A 15,003-nucleotide genomic window follows, 5' to 3' on the forward strand; every position below is an offset into this window, starting at 1 on the left:
TATGATTCTAAAGTATAAGGAAGAATTTTACAGTAGCAGTAGATACATGTATCTACTAGTAGATCACTTTAAGGAGAAAAAACATTAAAACTGGCATCTAGTATATGGTACTTTCAGCTATTTAAAGTATATTGCATTAATAGAAGCAGGAAAGAGTCATATTTAATTCATCAGTAATATAAAAGAAGAATCAAAGTGGTTTTGCCTCATAGTTTTAGTATCTTTACAATTTTATATGAATGAATGCCAAAAGATTTTAACATCAAGAAAAAAATCTCAAATAACCTAGTTTTCCATCTCAAGGAACTGGAAGAAGAATGAAGTTACCAGGAGGAAAGAAATAACAAATATCAGAGAAGAAATAAGTGAAATAGAGACCAAAAGGACTATAGAAAAAAATGATGAAACTAAGAGCTGGTTCTTTGAAAAGATAAACAAATTTGAGAAACCTTTAATTAAACTCACCAGGAAAAAAAAAAGAGAGGATTCAAATAAATAAAATCAGAAGTAGAAAGAGACATTACACCTGATACCACAGAAATAGAGAATCATAAGAAGCTGCTATGAATAAATTATAATGCCAACAAATTTGACAACTTAGAAGGAATAGATACATTCCTGGAAATGTACAACCTGCCAAGACTGAACCATGAAGAAATAGAAAATCTGAACAGACTGATTACTGATAAGGAGATTGAATCAGTAATCAAAAAGCTCCCTAAAAAGTCCAGGACCAGATGGTTTCACTGGTGAATTCTATCAAACATTCACAGAGAAACTAATAGTAATCCTTTTCAGACTTTTCCAAAAAATGGAAGAGGAGGGAACACTTCCAAACTCATGTTATGAAGCCAGTATTACCTGATACCAAAATCAGAGATGTCATATGAAAAAATTTATTTTCCTGATGAATAAAGATGCAAAAATCCTCAATAAAATATTAGCAAACTGAATTCATCAATGCATTAAAAGATCAAGTGGAATTCATTCCATGGATGCAAGGATCTGCAAATCAATCAGTGTGGGGTGGGGAGAGGTGGGCAAAATGGGTGAAGGGAGTCAAAAGGGGATTATTTTCCCGTTATAAAATAAATACGTCATGGGGATGTAAGGTACACCATGGTAACTTTAGTTCATATTGCATATTTGAAACTTCCTAAGAGAATAGAACTTAAAAGTTCTCATCACAAGAAAACATTTTTTCTTAATATGTATGGTGACAGATGTTAACTAAATTTATTGTGGTGTTCATTTGGCAATATATACAAATATTGAATCATTATGTTGTACACCTGAAATGAATGTAATGTCAATTATACCTCAATAAGAAAAGACTTTAGGTTGCTGGAATAGAAGATAAAATATTATTATTATATTTTAGTGGGAGTAACTCCATAGTGCTAGTTTTTCAGAGTCTTAAAAGATTGCCAGACTTCTCAAAGACATTTAAAAAAATTCATGCTATGACTCATTTAAAGCATATTTGTTACAACAGTAACTCAGAGAGTTAGGAATACGAGAGATAAAGAGCCAAATTCATCAGGACATCTAAGATCTAATTCCAAGAAATGTGTGTTTTCTAAATGTAATTTTAAAAAATCCAACATTTTATTATGATAAATAGCAGATTTAGATGCATTTGTAATAAATAATGTTTATGCTTTCCCTAATTTCCCCCAAAGGCAATATCTTACAAGATGTTATAAAGACAATATCTTCAAAGCTCTAGTACAATATCATATCCAGGATATTGACATTGATACTGTCAAAGTACAGCACATTTTGATCATCACAAGAATTTGTCATGTTACCCTTTTATAGTCATATCTACTTACTTCCATCCTATTCCTTCCTTAGTCCCTGGTAACCACTAATCTGTTCTCCTCTTCTATAATTTTATCATTTCAAGAATGTTCCATATATTCATGTAAATAGATTCATACAGTATGTACCTTTTCTGGATTGACTTCTTTTACTCAATGTAACTCTCTAGAGATTCATCCAAGTTCTTCTTATTGCTAAGTAGTATTCCAGGGTATGATGTACCCAAATTTGTTTAACCCTTAACTTCTTGAAGAATATCTGGATTGTTTTAAGTTTTTGGCATTTAGGTATAAAGCTGGTATCAACATCATGTATAAGTTTTTATGGAAACACAATCATCTGTCTGGGATAATGCCTAGGAGTGCAATTAATGGGTTGTATGGCTGTTGTATGTTTAATTTTTTTTTAAACCAGATTATTTTCCAGAATGGATTTACACTTTACATTCTCATGAGTGCTATATGAATGATTCATTTTCTCCACATCTTTGCCAGCATTTGGTTTTGTCATCATTTAAAAAAAATTAGCCGTTTTCATAAAGATGTAGCAATATCTCACTGTAGTTTTTTTTTTGTTTTGTTTTTAAAAATTTATTTATTTTGAGAGAGAAAGAGAGGAAGAGAGAAAGAGAGAGAGCACACATGAGCAGGTGAGGGGCAGAAAGAGAGGGAGAGAATCCCAAGCAGGCTCCGTATTGTCAGCTCAATGCTGGTCTTGAACCCACAAACTGTAATATCATGACCTGAGCCAAAATCAAGAGTCAGATGTTTAACTGACTGAGTCACCCAGGCACCCCTCATTGTAATTTTAAGTTATATTTCTCTAATTGCTAATAATATCGAACGCGTATTCATGTGCTTATTTCCCATGTGTATATTCTTTTTGGTTAAATGTCTCTTTGCGTCTTTTGCTGGTTTCTAAATTGACTGTTTTTTTTCACTGACTTTTGAGAGTTCTTTATATATTCTAGATACTAGTCCTTTGATAAGTGGTATGAAAATATTTTTTTTTCTGTCTGTAGCTTGTTTTTCATCCTTAATAGACTTTTGCAGAGCAAAAATTTTAATTTTGATGAAGTTTATCAATTTTCCTGTTTTTGGAACATGCTTTTGTTCCAAAGAACTCTACCTAGCCCTAGATACAAAAGATTTCTCCTACATTTTTTTTTCTAAAAAAGATAATCCTGTATATCAATTTGGGGACAATTGACATCTTTACTATGTTGAGTCTTTCAATCCATGAAGATGATTTTTCTCTTCATTTATTTACATCTTCTTTGATTTCTTTCATCAGTGCTGTGTAGTTTTCAGTATATAAATCCTGTATATATTTAATTAGAGCCCAGGAAGGGTGGAAATAGAGGATCCCCATGTAGCTTTTGCTACCATGGGTTGGGGTAAAGCCATAGTTTTTTTCCTATGGTGTTTTGGCTGCAGCAGAGCAGTTATTGTTTAAAAGCATTCTATCTTGCTATATTGATGCTTTTCTGGTCTTTTGATTAACGAAAGCAAGCCTTCCCCACCCCCCAACCCCCTGCATTCTTGGGAGTTTTTGGATCACTGGCTTCTTCAGCTCCCATTTTAGAATGTATGAAGCAAACTTATGGGACTCATTACCATGTTGTTGGGCCCTGAGGTCACCTCTCAGTCTGGGATCTTCTTAAGTTTGTTTTATATATAATATCTAGGAATTTTAGGTGTATTTAGTGGGGGGAATAGGGAAAAGTACATCTATTCCATCTTCCTAGATGGTAAATTCATGTATTCCATATGGCATATTTATAAAACTTTTTCTCATACCTTTTCATCTATTTTTTTTATAATCTCAAATTCTGACTCCTCTTTTTTTCTTCTTAATAAGTGAAAATATTCCCCCAAACTCTATCTTTGACTCTTCCTCTTTTCATCTTCTTATATTCTTAGCAATCTTATTCTTTTTTAGTATTTCATTATTATATTATGGGAATGACCATCATATTTATGGTTTTAGACCCAAACTTCCTTCAGAGGACCAATATTTTATTTCCAAATGCTTGATACATAACTTTATCTGGAGAGGTATATTCTATCTAATACTCAAAATGTAAGCCAATCACCTATATTCTACTTCTCTATTGTATGCTATTTCTATATGAAGTTATCATTCCACTAATTACTCAGACTTAAACGTTGGATGCTGTATTCAATTTCTCTCACTGTTTTGCCTCATATCAGGTATGTCAATTCCATTCTAATACTGTTTTCACTATGACAGTTCAGGTTTTCAGTTCTTCGCACTTATACCATTTAATTATTTTCTAACCAATCTCTCTGCTTAAAGACTCTCCCCTGTAGCTCATTTTACACAATATTATCAAATGAAATTTTAGAAACCAAAGCTTTGACCTTGTGTTTTTCAAAAATGAATGGATCTCAATGTACCCTACCAAAGTGCAGGTCTTTTTTTTTTTTTTTTTCTTTTTTAAGTGGGCTTCATGCACAGTGTGGAGCTCAATGTGGGGCTTAAACTCACAACCTTGAGATTAAGACATGAGCTGAGATCAAGAGTCCAGACGCTTAACCAGTTAAGCCACCCAGGTACCCCCAAAGTGGAACTCTCTCTCTCTCCTTTTTTTTTTCTTTTCCCAAAATGGAGTTCTTTAACCTAAAACTCATCACTCTTAATTTTGATTATGTTATAACTCACTCAAGCTGGACATGAGTGCAGTGGCTAAAAAGGCTTAGGTTCTTGGGAAATGAAAGCAAACAAGCTAGGACAAATATGAAGAGAGACAAGAGCATTAGTCTAGCTATATGTACAATTGGCCTTTTAGGATTATGTGAGGCAAATAGGCTGTCTGAAACCCGTTTCAAACTTAAGATTATTTGGGCTTGATGGTGATTGGAAGTGCACTTTGGGAATTTATATTAGAGTTTTCTAGAGAAATAGAAGTATTCATTCATTCATTCATTCATCCATGCATTAGGAGGAATTGGCTCACAGGAAATTATGGAGGCTGAGAAGTCCTGTGACCTGCCATCTGCAAGCTGGACACCCACAAAAGCAGTGATGTAATTCCAGTTCAAATCCAATGGCCTGGGAAATAGACTTCCAATGGTGTAAATCCCAGAACAAGGGCAGGAGAAAACCAATATTCTAGCTCAAAGTCAGGCAGAGGGAGAGAGAATTTACCCTTTATCTTTTTATCCTATTCAGACCTTTAATAGGTTGGATTATGCTCATCCACATTGGGAAAGGCAATCAGATTTACTCAGTCCACCAATTCAAATGTTAATATTTTCTGGAAACATCCTCACAGGTATACCTAGAAATAATGTTTAACCAGATATCTAGGCATCCTCTGGTTCAGCAATGTTGCCACTTAAAATTAATCATCATACAGATCTATCCCAACCTCAGATGGATGATACTGGATATCAGTTAGGACATGTCTGTGTTCCAGGTGTGTCTAATACATAGTTGTGTTATTCAATATTGTATATTGCAAACTCTAAGCTCAAGGTTGAATTTTAAAATTACTTAAAGAAATATTATTTTAATTAAATATCTAGGGTTATTGGAAGACCTTTTGAAATACCATCAGAAATAATGCTCCACATTTCTCAGGAGACTTAGCAACATTTTCTCTGGAATAAAGTCAAGAATCAGGAAATGATGGTGTCTGACGAGCCAAAAGTTACATTAAAAAAATAACTCACTAGAACTTATATAATTAATTAAGGATATAATATAATATATTTATATTATAATTTATATTATAAATTAATAATTAATTATACATATAATAAATTATAATTAATTAATTAATTAAATACCCTCATTCAAAGGCTATTTGCTTTTCTCCGGTCATAATCTGACAGTACATGAGATGGAGACATGTGTCAGTTTCCATGCCTACAGTGTAGAGACTGCTTGGGATTCTTTCTTTCCCTCCCTCTCTGCCCCTCGCCTGCTCTCTCTCTCTCTCAAAACAAACAAACAAAGGCTATTTGCTTTTCTAATTTTTATGTATAAGTTACTGTGAAATATGTAAATAGATTTGGAGGAGTTAGAAGAAAGAACATAGAGTAAACAAGTGACATCAAGAACTCTGCTTGACATTGAAGTATGAGAAAGAAAATATAAAGAATAAATATGAGAGCTGAACACTTGGGATCATTTATTGAAGGCATCAATAACCCTACATTTCCCTAAATGCCCTTAGGGCACTACAATATCCACTATATATATATATGTATATATATATATATATATATGTGTGTGTATATATATATATATATATACATATATATATATTATAAAAAGTATATATATTTTATATATATATATATAAAATAGTATATATATATACTTTAATGTTTCTTTTTTTAACGTTTGTTCGTTCATTTTTGAGAGAGAGAGAGAGAGAGAGAGAGAGAGAGAGAGCACAAGCAGGGGAGGGGCAGAGAGAGGGGGAGACTCAGAATCCCAAGCAGGTTCGAGGCTCTGAGCTGTCAGCACAGAGTCCAACGTGGGGCTCCAACCCATGAACCGCGAGATTGTGAACTGAGCCAAAGTCAGATGCTTAACTGACTGAGACACCCAGGCACCCCAATATCCACTATATATTAATGAATTCCATAGCGATGTCAGAAAAGTAGGTGGAAATTTTGAGAAAGATTTTTGAAAAAATAATTTTAAAGAGACTTTTTGTGTTTTATTAAAAAGATAAAATATGAACTCTTTGGAAAGTTTGCTTTTTTAGAAGATTTATTTCCAAGGAATTTTGAATGGTCAAGGTCTTACACTAGTTAAAATACTTTAAGAAACCTTTTGCTGATAAAATAGGTTTATAGAGCTTAAGATTGGCTCTTGGTTAAGAAAGGACTCTCTGTGGGCAATAGTATGCTTTTAAAAATGTCCTCTAGGATTTATCAAAGTATGATTAGTTAGTTCAGTTCCTTAAAGCATGGTACGAATGAAGGCATGCATTGTCTCAGGATCAAGCCACATGAAAGAAGTGTGTTTTACTAAATCATTATCCATATCTCAGTGTTGGCCAGCTGCTCACAAATGAGTGGTAGGCCAGAGTTTCACTCTTCTTCTCATAAAACTCTTAATAGTGAGTCAGGACTGTCATCCTTGTATATAAAGTTCTGTTATTATTCTTTCTATTACTTCCACATAATTTGAGTTTTTACTTTAACCAATTATGATTTAGTATAAATATTTAAAATATTTCTCATACCTATTCGATAGATAATTAAGTGTACCAGTATGTACAAGGTATTTTTTGTTGAAATGATTATTATTTTTAAATATGATTATTAAAATTATGAGCATTTAACTTTATAAGGTATTTCGTTTAAAATGCTTATGAGGCATTTCTTCACATTTACAAGGAATGACTTGAATTTTTCCTTCCAGAGCTTTCAGGAGAGGGCCACCATCTGGTCATTCTTGCAGTTGTGTAGTTGGTACATCTAGTCTAGCATTACATTTTTTCCTTAGCTCTTGGTGTGATAGTTTATGGCAGTGATAGTGAAGTACATCATAGTGAGATATCATTTGCATTGTTTTACTTGTTCTTTTTTCTCCCCTCTTTTGTGTATTAAAATTTAAATTACATAAACATTAAGTATCATATATATGTTTTGTTTTGGTTATCATACTATAAAATAACAAGATCATGGAAGTAGTCATTTTATAAAATAAGTAATAAAGGAAAATTGGCTATGTTAACCAATTTTACCTATTGAAGTTATCATCTCTATTTTAAAAGAATGTGATAGGGTTTAAGCATAAGTGAATATAAATTCAGGTGTTTTGGAATGCATAAAAATTTTTCCCATTGAAGTCAATGGTATTAGGTTAAGGAATTTGCCTTATAAGAGATTTTTTAGGAACCTATTCTTTCATGGGCAGGGGAAAACTATGCCATCAATGGTTTTTCTAGGTTTTATACTAACCAGTCAACTTGAAAATCTTTGATCTATTCAGTTTAGAATTGATGGAGAAAACATTCTCTATCACTGAAGGATACAGTCCCATAAATACTGCTTGTTAGTACCTTGGAAGGTAGTAGAATGTCATTTTTCCTGGAATTCAAGAATGACTGGAAAATTAAAGTAAACATTGTGTTCATGGTTCTCAATAATTGAAGCACTCCTTCCATCCTAAATCTGGGAGTGGCAGTGTCTGCCTACATGTGCCAGACTTGCGATCAGCCCTCCTTAATTGGGATTCTGGAAGAGAATTAAGCTCTAACGCCGTGGGGAGCTTTCATTTTTATGAAATGAATGAACTCCCCCCCGAAATATAATTAACATGCATTGTTATATTAGTTTCAGGTGTACAGTATAATGCTCAATAATTCTATACATTACTCTGTGTCCATCAAGATAAGTGTACTCTTAATCCTCTTTATCTATCTGAAGTTCTCTTTTATGAATCCGGAATCATCCTATGTATCATCCTTAAGAGAACTGACAACAGGCACTCACATCATTTTTGTTAGGGCTTAATTCTTTGTGGAACCTTAGATGCGAAAGGCTATATATATTCTCTCCTACTTTGGTTTTCGGTTGCAGCTTTGATATTGTGGAATTCATCAGTTCAGCCAACAATCACTTGCTGCTATATGCCAGCCCCTGCATAGGCTTGAAGATGTAATGGTGAGCAAACAAGCACATGACTTATGGAAGAGATGGTCAGTAATCAAATAATCATTTTAGTGAATACGTAATTAAACCCTGGAAAGTGCTCTGAAGGAAAGGAACCGGTTTCTCTGAGACCCGTGTTAAAGGAATCTGTCCTCTGCTGGGACTGCTGGCCAAAAGTGATGACAAGGGTTTACACACCTGTTGACTGAGAAACCTGGGCTTGGGGCATGTTGTTGACAAAACCAGTTTTCAGCTGTTCTCATTTAGGAACTTGCAATTGCTGTTTGATTTTACCAGCGGATGACAGCATTAGGTCCAATCCACATCACACTGTTTCTACTGGATAAACTTAAAACGTATTTGTGTAATAATGATACCAATTATGTCTTTCATATACACTGAATCAGTGTGAGGTTAAATGTGTATACTTGTATATGTATTTATTTATTTTATAAACTTTTTTGTTGAGAGGAACAATACTCTTTTTCTCTTTCAAGTCCCCGCAGTGCCTAGCAAAAGTATTTGTACAGTACTTCATAACTGTTAAAACTAATATTTCCTAATATTTGATTTCAACCTCTCTCAGCGATTTTTTAAGTTAGATATGGACTTACATGCTTTCTTTGTTAATGTTAAAATGGAGGGCAGAATTTAAAGGATTTTTATTTGGGATGATTGACTTTAGACTTAGAAAAAGAAGCCAGATTGGTTTTTCACTAATTTGCAGATCTGCTTTATTTCTCTGTTCTTTCGAGGTCACCACACACAGGATAAGCTGTGTGAGAAGGAAGGTTCTAAGAGAAAGCATCTAATAACCTGAGGAGAGTCACATTTCAACAACACGATGACTTCTTATCCAGGAGAAGCATGTTCAGGTTTTGCTTTTTGATCCTTTTGATGTTCTACGCAAATGAACCCTTGGCCTAGATTTATTTTTTTCACAAACATTTCATCCTTTTAGTCCTTCCTATAGGGGCAGGGATACTTTTCTGCCCTTGGTCAAATTTGTTGTAGCTGAGAACTGATAGCTGAGCTTAGCTGTGCTGAGCGTTGGCTGTCCTTTTATGAAGACCAGAGAGACACTCATTATCCTGGGAATGAATATTATGGGACACTTGTCCCTGCCTTTTAGAAGCTGTCTTTCACAATACTGTTAGATGACCAAGAATAAGAACTGGTTTATGCAATTGCACACCTGAAACTAGTATAACACTGTATGTTAACTACACTGGAATTTAAAAAAAAATAAAAAAAATACATTGTACTTAAGAGTGAGAGAGACAAAGCCCATTAAAGGCCCATCAGGAAGTAGGTTTGATGTTAAAGAGATTCAAACTCATTTCTGTAATGTAGGAGTCTAGATTCTTTTTTCAAAAAATTTTTTTTAATCTTTATTTTTGAGAGAGAGAGAGAGAAAGAGAGACATAGTGTGAGCGGGGGAGGGGCAGAGAGAGAGGGAGACACAGAATCCAAAGCAGGCTCCAGGCTCTGAGATATCAGCACAGAGCCCGACGCAGGGCTCAAACTCACGAACCGTGAAATCATGACCTGAGCTGGAGTCGGATGCCCAACTGACTGCGCCACCCAGGCGCCCCAGGAGTCTAGATTCTTGAGATATCCAAAGGAACTGAGGGAGAAATCATGACCCACAGAACAAGCTATTAAGAGTTTAAGGCTGCCTTGTTTTCTAAGGAAATGTTATTTGAGGCCCTACTTTTTTTTTTAAACTCTGTCATCAAGTAAGGTTTAATTCCAAGAATACAAGAATGATACTATATCAAGAAATTGATTGACATGGACCCTGATTACTTTAACAGTGGTTGAAAGCAATAATCATTGCATATGAAATTACGTTTAAGGAGGGAAGTGTTTTCATATTTATAACAGAACGCAATATTAAAATTAAAAGATGAAAATCATTCTATACCATACATAAAAAGGCTTACCTGAAAATTTAAATGAAGAAGAATCTATACATAAAGACCCAGGTTTTCCCTTTAGCTTCTGATATAAAATGGTTTCAATTCTATCCCAAAATTTTGCTGCATTATTTTTAAAACAGGACTTAAACTTCAGCACAGCATGTATTATCACTTTCCCTTGGGCTCGGCTGTAGAACAGAAAGAGACAAATAAATTACGCTTTTATTACTGAGCCTCGATCATTCTTAGAGGAGTCATTTTATAATTTTGTTAAATAGAGCTCCTGGCAGCTATTGCACTCTCAAGGGAGTGGAAATGGCACTTTGTGGACATGGTGAACTGTAAAGAGAGTATGATTTAGAGTCAGGGAACTGAGTTTGTATTCTAGATTCACCATCTGCCAATTCCCTGACTACAGCAAGCTGTTCGCATTCTCTGTACTTACAAATTTCTTCATCTCTGTAATGGGGATAATAGTATTTCCTGGGCTATTGTACACACCATATAAAGTAATGTACACGGAGGTATTTTGTAAATCTCAGTGCTGTGCAAAATATACTTATTAATATAAATATGTCTTTGTATCAAAAATCCACCATGGACATGCTACGTAAGGCTGATAGCAAATAACAAAATGAAACATAACAGGTGAGATGAGAGAATCATTTATTATCTTGAGTGCTTTTTGTTTGTTTGTTTGGTTTTTGGTGGAGGCACAACTTGCAAGGGTGGGCCCGTTCCTGTCGTCTGTTGGAAATTGTGACTGAGCAAACACATTAGACTGGATTTGTTTTATTTGTAATTCTGACTTGAAGATGTAAATGTATAAATCAGAAGTTTTAAAAGGGGGGTATTATTACTGACTTGATGGGATGTCTATTCTGCTCTATTCTCTGTTTGTCTACCTCCTCCCCTCTTCCCAGGCATTTGTCTACATTCGTATATTTGAAAATCCACAACAACCTCAAAGTATGTGACTCAAGAGAGATCTTGAAAACATCCACTTGCAAACCTTCATAATATCCATGAACAAAACAGGAACCATGGCTAAGATCCAAGGTTTTCTGAGTAATTATAAAGCTTTATTATTTCAATAGTATTTTTGCAGGATAATTCTAGATAATAGATTTGCTAACTTCTATATCACCCCTTTCTACTTTATGTTTTACCAGACACTCTTCCTTTGAGCACTATACATGTATTCTTTCCATTTCCTTTTGTACAGTATTAAGCATTTAGTAGTTGAATGTTAATTTATTAAGTATTCTCAGTTCTTTTGCTATTATGCCTGTGCAGTGCTAATATTTCTTCTGTGATTTGTAGAGATGAACCCTTTATTTCTCATGGAATAGACAAGGACATATTATATTGCTTTGTTTATTTTAAAGATTTTGTCCAACCGTGGATGTCACCCTGAACTTTTCTCCTGGGTCAAATAACAATCTAAAACTAAACTAAATATAGACATATGGATTCTTAATCTGACATCATCAAGAGTCATAAGATCCTCTTTTCTACCAAAAACATGAACTAAAAGTTATTTTGATCTTACCTTCGCTTGACCCATAAAATAATCTTTAGTTTTATATGACAAATGCTTTTAATTCTTTGCCACAGTATTTTCCTTTCCATTCCTGAAGTTTCAGTTCATTCATTCATTCATTCACTCAATGAATGTATATTGTCCAAGCAATATATCAGGCCGAGTTCTAGGGACCAGAGCTACATCAGCTATGAACATATAAGACCACAGGTGCCTTCTCTCATGCTACTAAGAGACACAGACAAACAGGAAAATGAAGAAATAAAATAATCTTAAAAATGAGTTCTATGAAGGAGACAGCAATGACTTGAAGATTAGAGATGAGAACATTTTAGACAGCTTCAGGGAAGGCCTCTTTGAGGTGAGATCCTAATGACAAGAAAGAGTGAGTCATGAGAAGAAATGGGGGAGGTATGTCCCAGAAAGAAGGAACATCAAGTACAAAGGCCCTGAGCAAGAGAGACTTAATACTTCCCTCAGTTTTATTAAAGTCTTCTTTCTGACTCTAGACCTCAATATCCCTTTCCTTATAGAGCATTTACTTTAGAAAAGTTATAAATTCTTTCTCTGCCTCTTTGAACTATAGGCAAACCTTTTAAAAGCCTCTTGCAGTTTGACAGCCCCAGAAATGTCTTTCTCAAGGACGCAAAAGCCATCTCTGAAATGTAACCATCAAAAGAGATAGAGACTCTATCTCTCAGTTTCTGTGAGACAGGTGGGGCCTAACTTTGGTAGGCACTTTACTTACTCCAAATGGTCAAACTACCTCCTGTCATGACAATACGAGAACTTTACTTTTCCTTGGGCAAAACCAGTTAGCAAACACAGATGACCTAAGATACCCCATCACCCCAGCCTTTAAAAACATTATGGTCCTTTATTTCATGGGAGTTTTGAAGTGAGGTCAGAGAGAGGCAAGGCCAGATCAGGGAGGATCATGTGGACTGTATAAGGAATTTGGAATTTATGAGAGACTGTCAGAGGATATTAAGTAGGATGATATTGTGCTCTTCAAATTCACTTTGCTGTGTGGAGAATGGATTGTCATGGAACAGGAGTGAAAGCTAAAGTTGATGCAGTCATCTAGATATGACTACTTTGGTTCAAACTACAGCTTTATTATTTATTAAATGTGTGACCTCGGCAAGTCACTTAAACTACCTTTGCTTCAGTATTCTTATTTGTAAAATAAGAAACTGATCTGTACATATCATACAGGGTTGTTACCAGGTTAAATGATTTAATATCAATAAAGTCTTGGGGGGCTACTGGTTAAGAGCCTGGATTATTTAAAAATAAACTGGGAAAATTAAACAGAAAAAGTTCTAGTTTTAGGGAGGGGAGATTCTAAAACATATTAACTTTCTTTAATTTGTGCTTGTAATTACTATTTTTTCATATCTATTGCAGGTTATCTGTTCCTAGGTTATCTGTGCCTCACCAGTATTTAGATAAACATCGCTGCTAGACAATAGCTGTAGAATTGGATTTCTAGAGGGGCCAGTAAAGGAGAGGAGTGAAGCTGATAGGGTTGAAGTACATATGCACACATCGTGGGAGTGTTGGGAATTGCCAGTGTGTGGCCTCAGTTTCAGTGCATTATTACCATGTGGGGATGAGGCCCTGTAATGCCAGATCTCTTTTTATTTTTCAACACATTCTGAAAATTATGCCTTTTATATGATATTTCTCAACTTTTACTTATTTTTTTATTTTTTAGAATTTCTAATATATTATGTTTTAATTCTACCTGTTTTTCACTTATGCTCCTTTTAATTTCATATTCATGGATGTTATCAACTTTTATATTTAATCCATAACTCTAAGCTAGATTTGGCTCATATCTACTAGTTTGTACCTCCTAGGTCAGATATTCTATATGTGGCTCTCTTATCTTACCCATTCTTTTCTTCTGTTAAATCATCTCCTGATTTTAGATTTGCTTTTTGACCTTGTGCCTTCAAATAAAATATAAATACATTGAGCCTTTGCCTGAGACTCATAATCAGTTGGAATTCTTGGTTCTGGTTGGATAATTTTCCAAAAGATCTTGAATACCTTTTTTCACATTTGAAAATGCTAGTAGTTTTGAAGCCTCAAACTAAAATTTATTTCAACCTTTCAATTTATACCAAACAAATATATGCTGTTAAGTATGAGGCATGAAGGTAAAGGACAGAATTTTCTGCTCTGTGCCTCTTGGGCTATTTTACATACCTTACTTGGACAACGTGAGATTTGACATACTGTCTTCTCAGTTTAGATCCATGAAATGTTTCATTTATCTGTTAAAAAATAAAATGAATAAAGACTAATGTTTTCTTTAAAATTTTTTTTTAATTTTTATTGTGGAGAACTCCAAACATACACAATAGCAAATAAAAGAATGTAATGAACCCCGTGTACACATCATTCAACTTTACCAGCTACCATTAAATGGCTAAATTGTTTTATTTTATTACTACCTACATGCCAATAGTTAATAAATCCTTAATATCATTGAATACATAATATTAAATTTTTCCTAGATTGTGACCCATTTAAGAAAAAGATGCATTCTTTCTCACCTTCTTCTTAACAGAAGACCATGGGGGAGGGAGAGGGTGAAGAAAAAAAGTTAGAGGGAGGGAGGCAAACCATAAGAGACTCTTAAATACTGAGAACAAACTGAGGGTTGATGGGGGGGTGGGAGAGAGAGGAAAGTGGTGATGGGCACTGAGGAGGGCACTTGTTGGGATGAGCACTGGCTGTTGTATGGAAACCAATTTGACAATAAATTATATTTTAAAAAATGAAAAAGAAAAAGATGAAATGTATACTAAACATGTCTTTTTGAAAATTATCTTTATATTAGCTAGGTTTATTCACAAATGTCTTCAAATCAATAAATTATGTGGTAAGGTAAGGCAAGAATATTTGTTTCCTAACAATAGCATGATAAGGAAGAATACAGTATTTATTTTGAAGAGGTGAATTCAAAGGACCAACTGATAGAGATTGCCTTCCGTGTTCAGCTTTCTATTGAACATCAGTGTCATAAAACTTAACAGAAATGTCCCCAAAGGTGAGATAT

General features: G+C 34.3%; 1 protein-coding gene across 1 annotated transcript in view; it reads right to left on the reverse strand.

The window, feature by feature from the left end:
* LOC132693091 (transmembrane protease serine 11C-like) overlaps positions 1–15,003 on the reverse strand; it is a 51,923-nt gene that overhangs the window by 16,980 nt on the left and 19,940 nt on the right. Inside the window, exons 4-5 of the mRNA XM_060655871.3 lie at positions 14,148–14,215; positions 10,412–10,575 (exon numbers count right to left, since the gene is read on the reverse strand). Coding sequence (XP_060511854.1) covers positions 10,412–10,575; positions 14,148–14,215 — 232 coding nt within the window. The remainder of the gene's footprint in view (positions 1–10,411; positions 10,576–14,147; positions 14,216–15,003) is intronic.

This window comes from Panthera onca, chromosome B1 (assembly GCF_046562875.1).
Source record: "Panthera onca isolate mPanOnc1 chromosome B1, mPanOnc1 haplotype 2, whole genome shotgun sequence".
NCBI lineage: Eukaryota > Metazoa > Chordata > Mammalia > Carnivora > Felidae > Panthera > Panthera onca.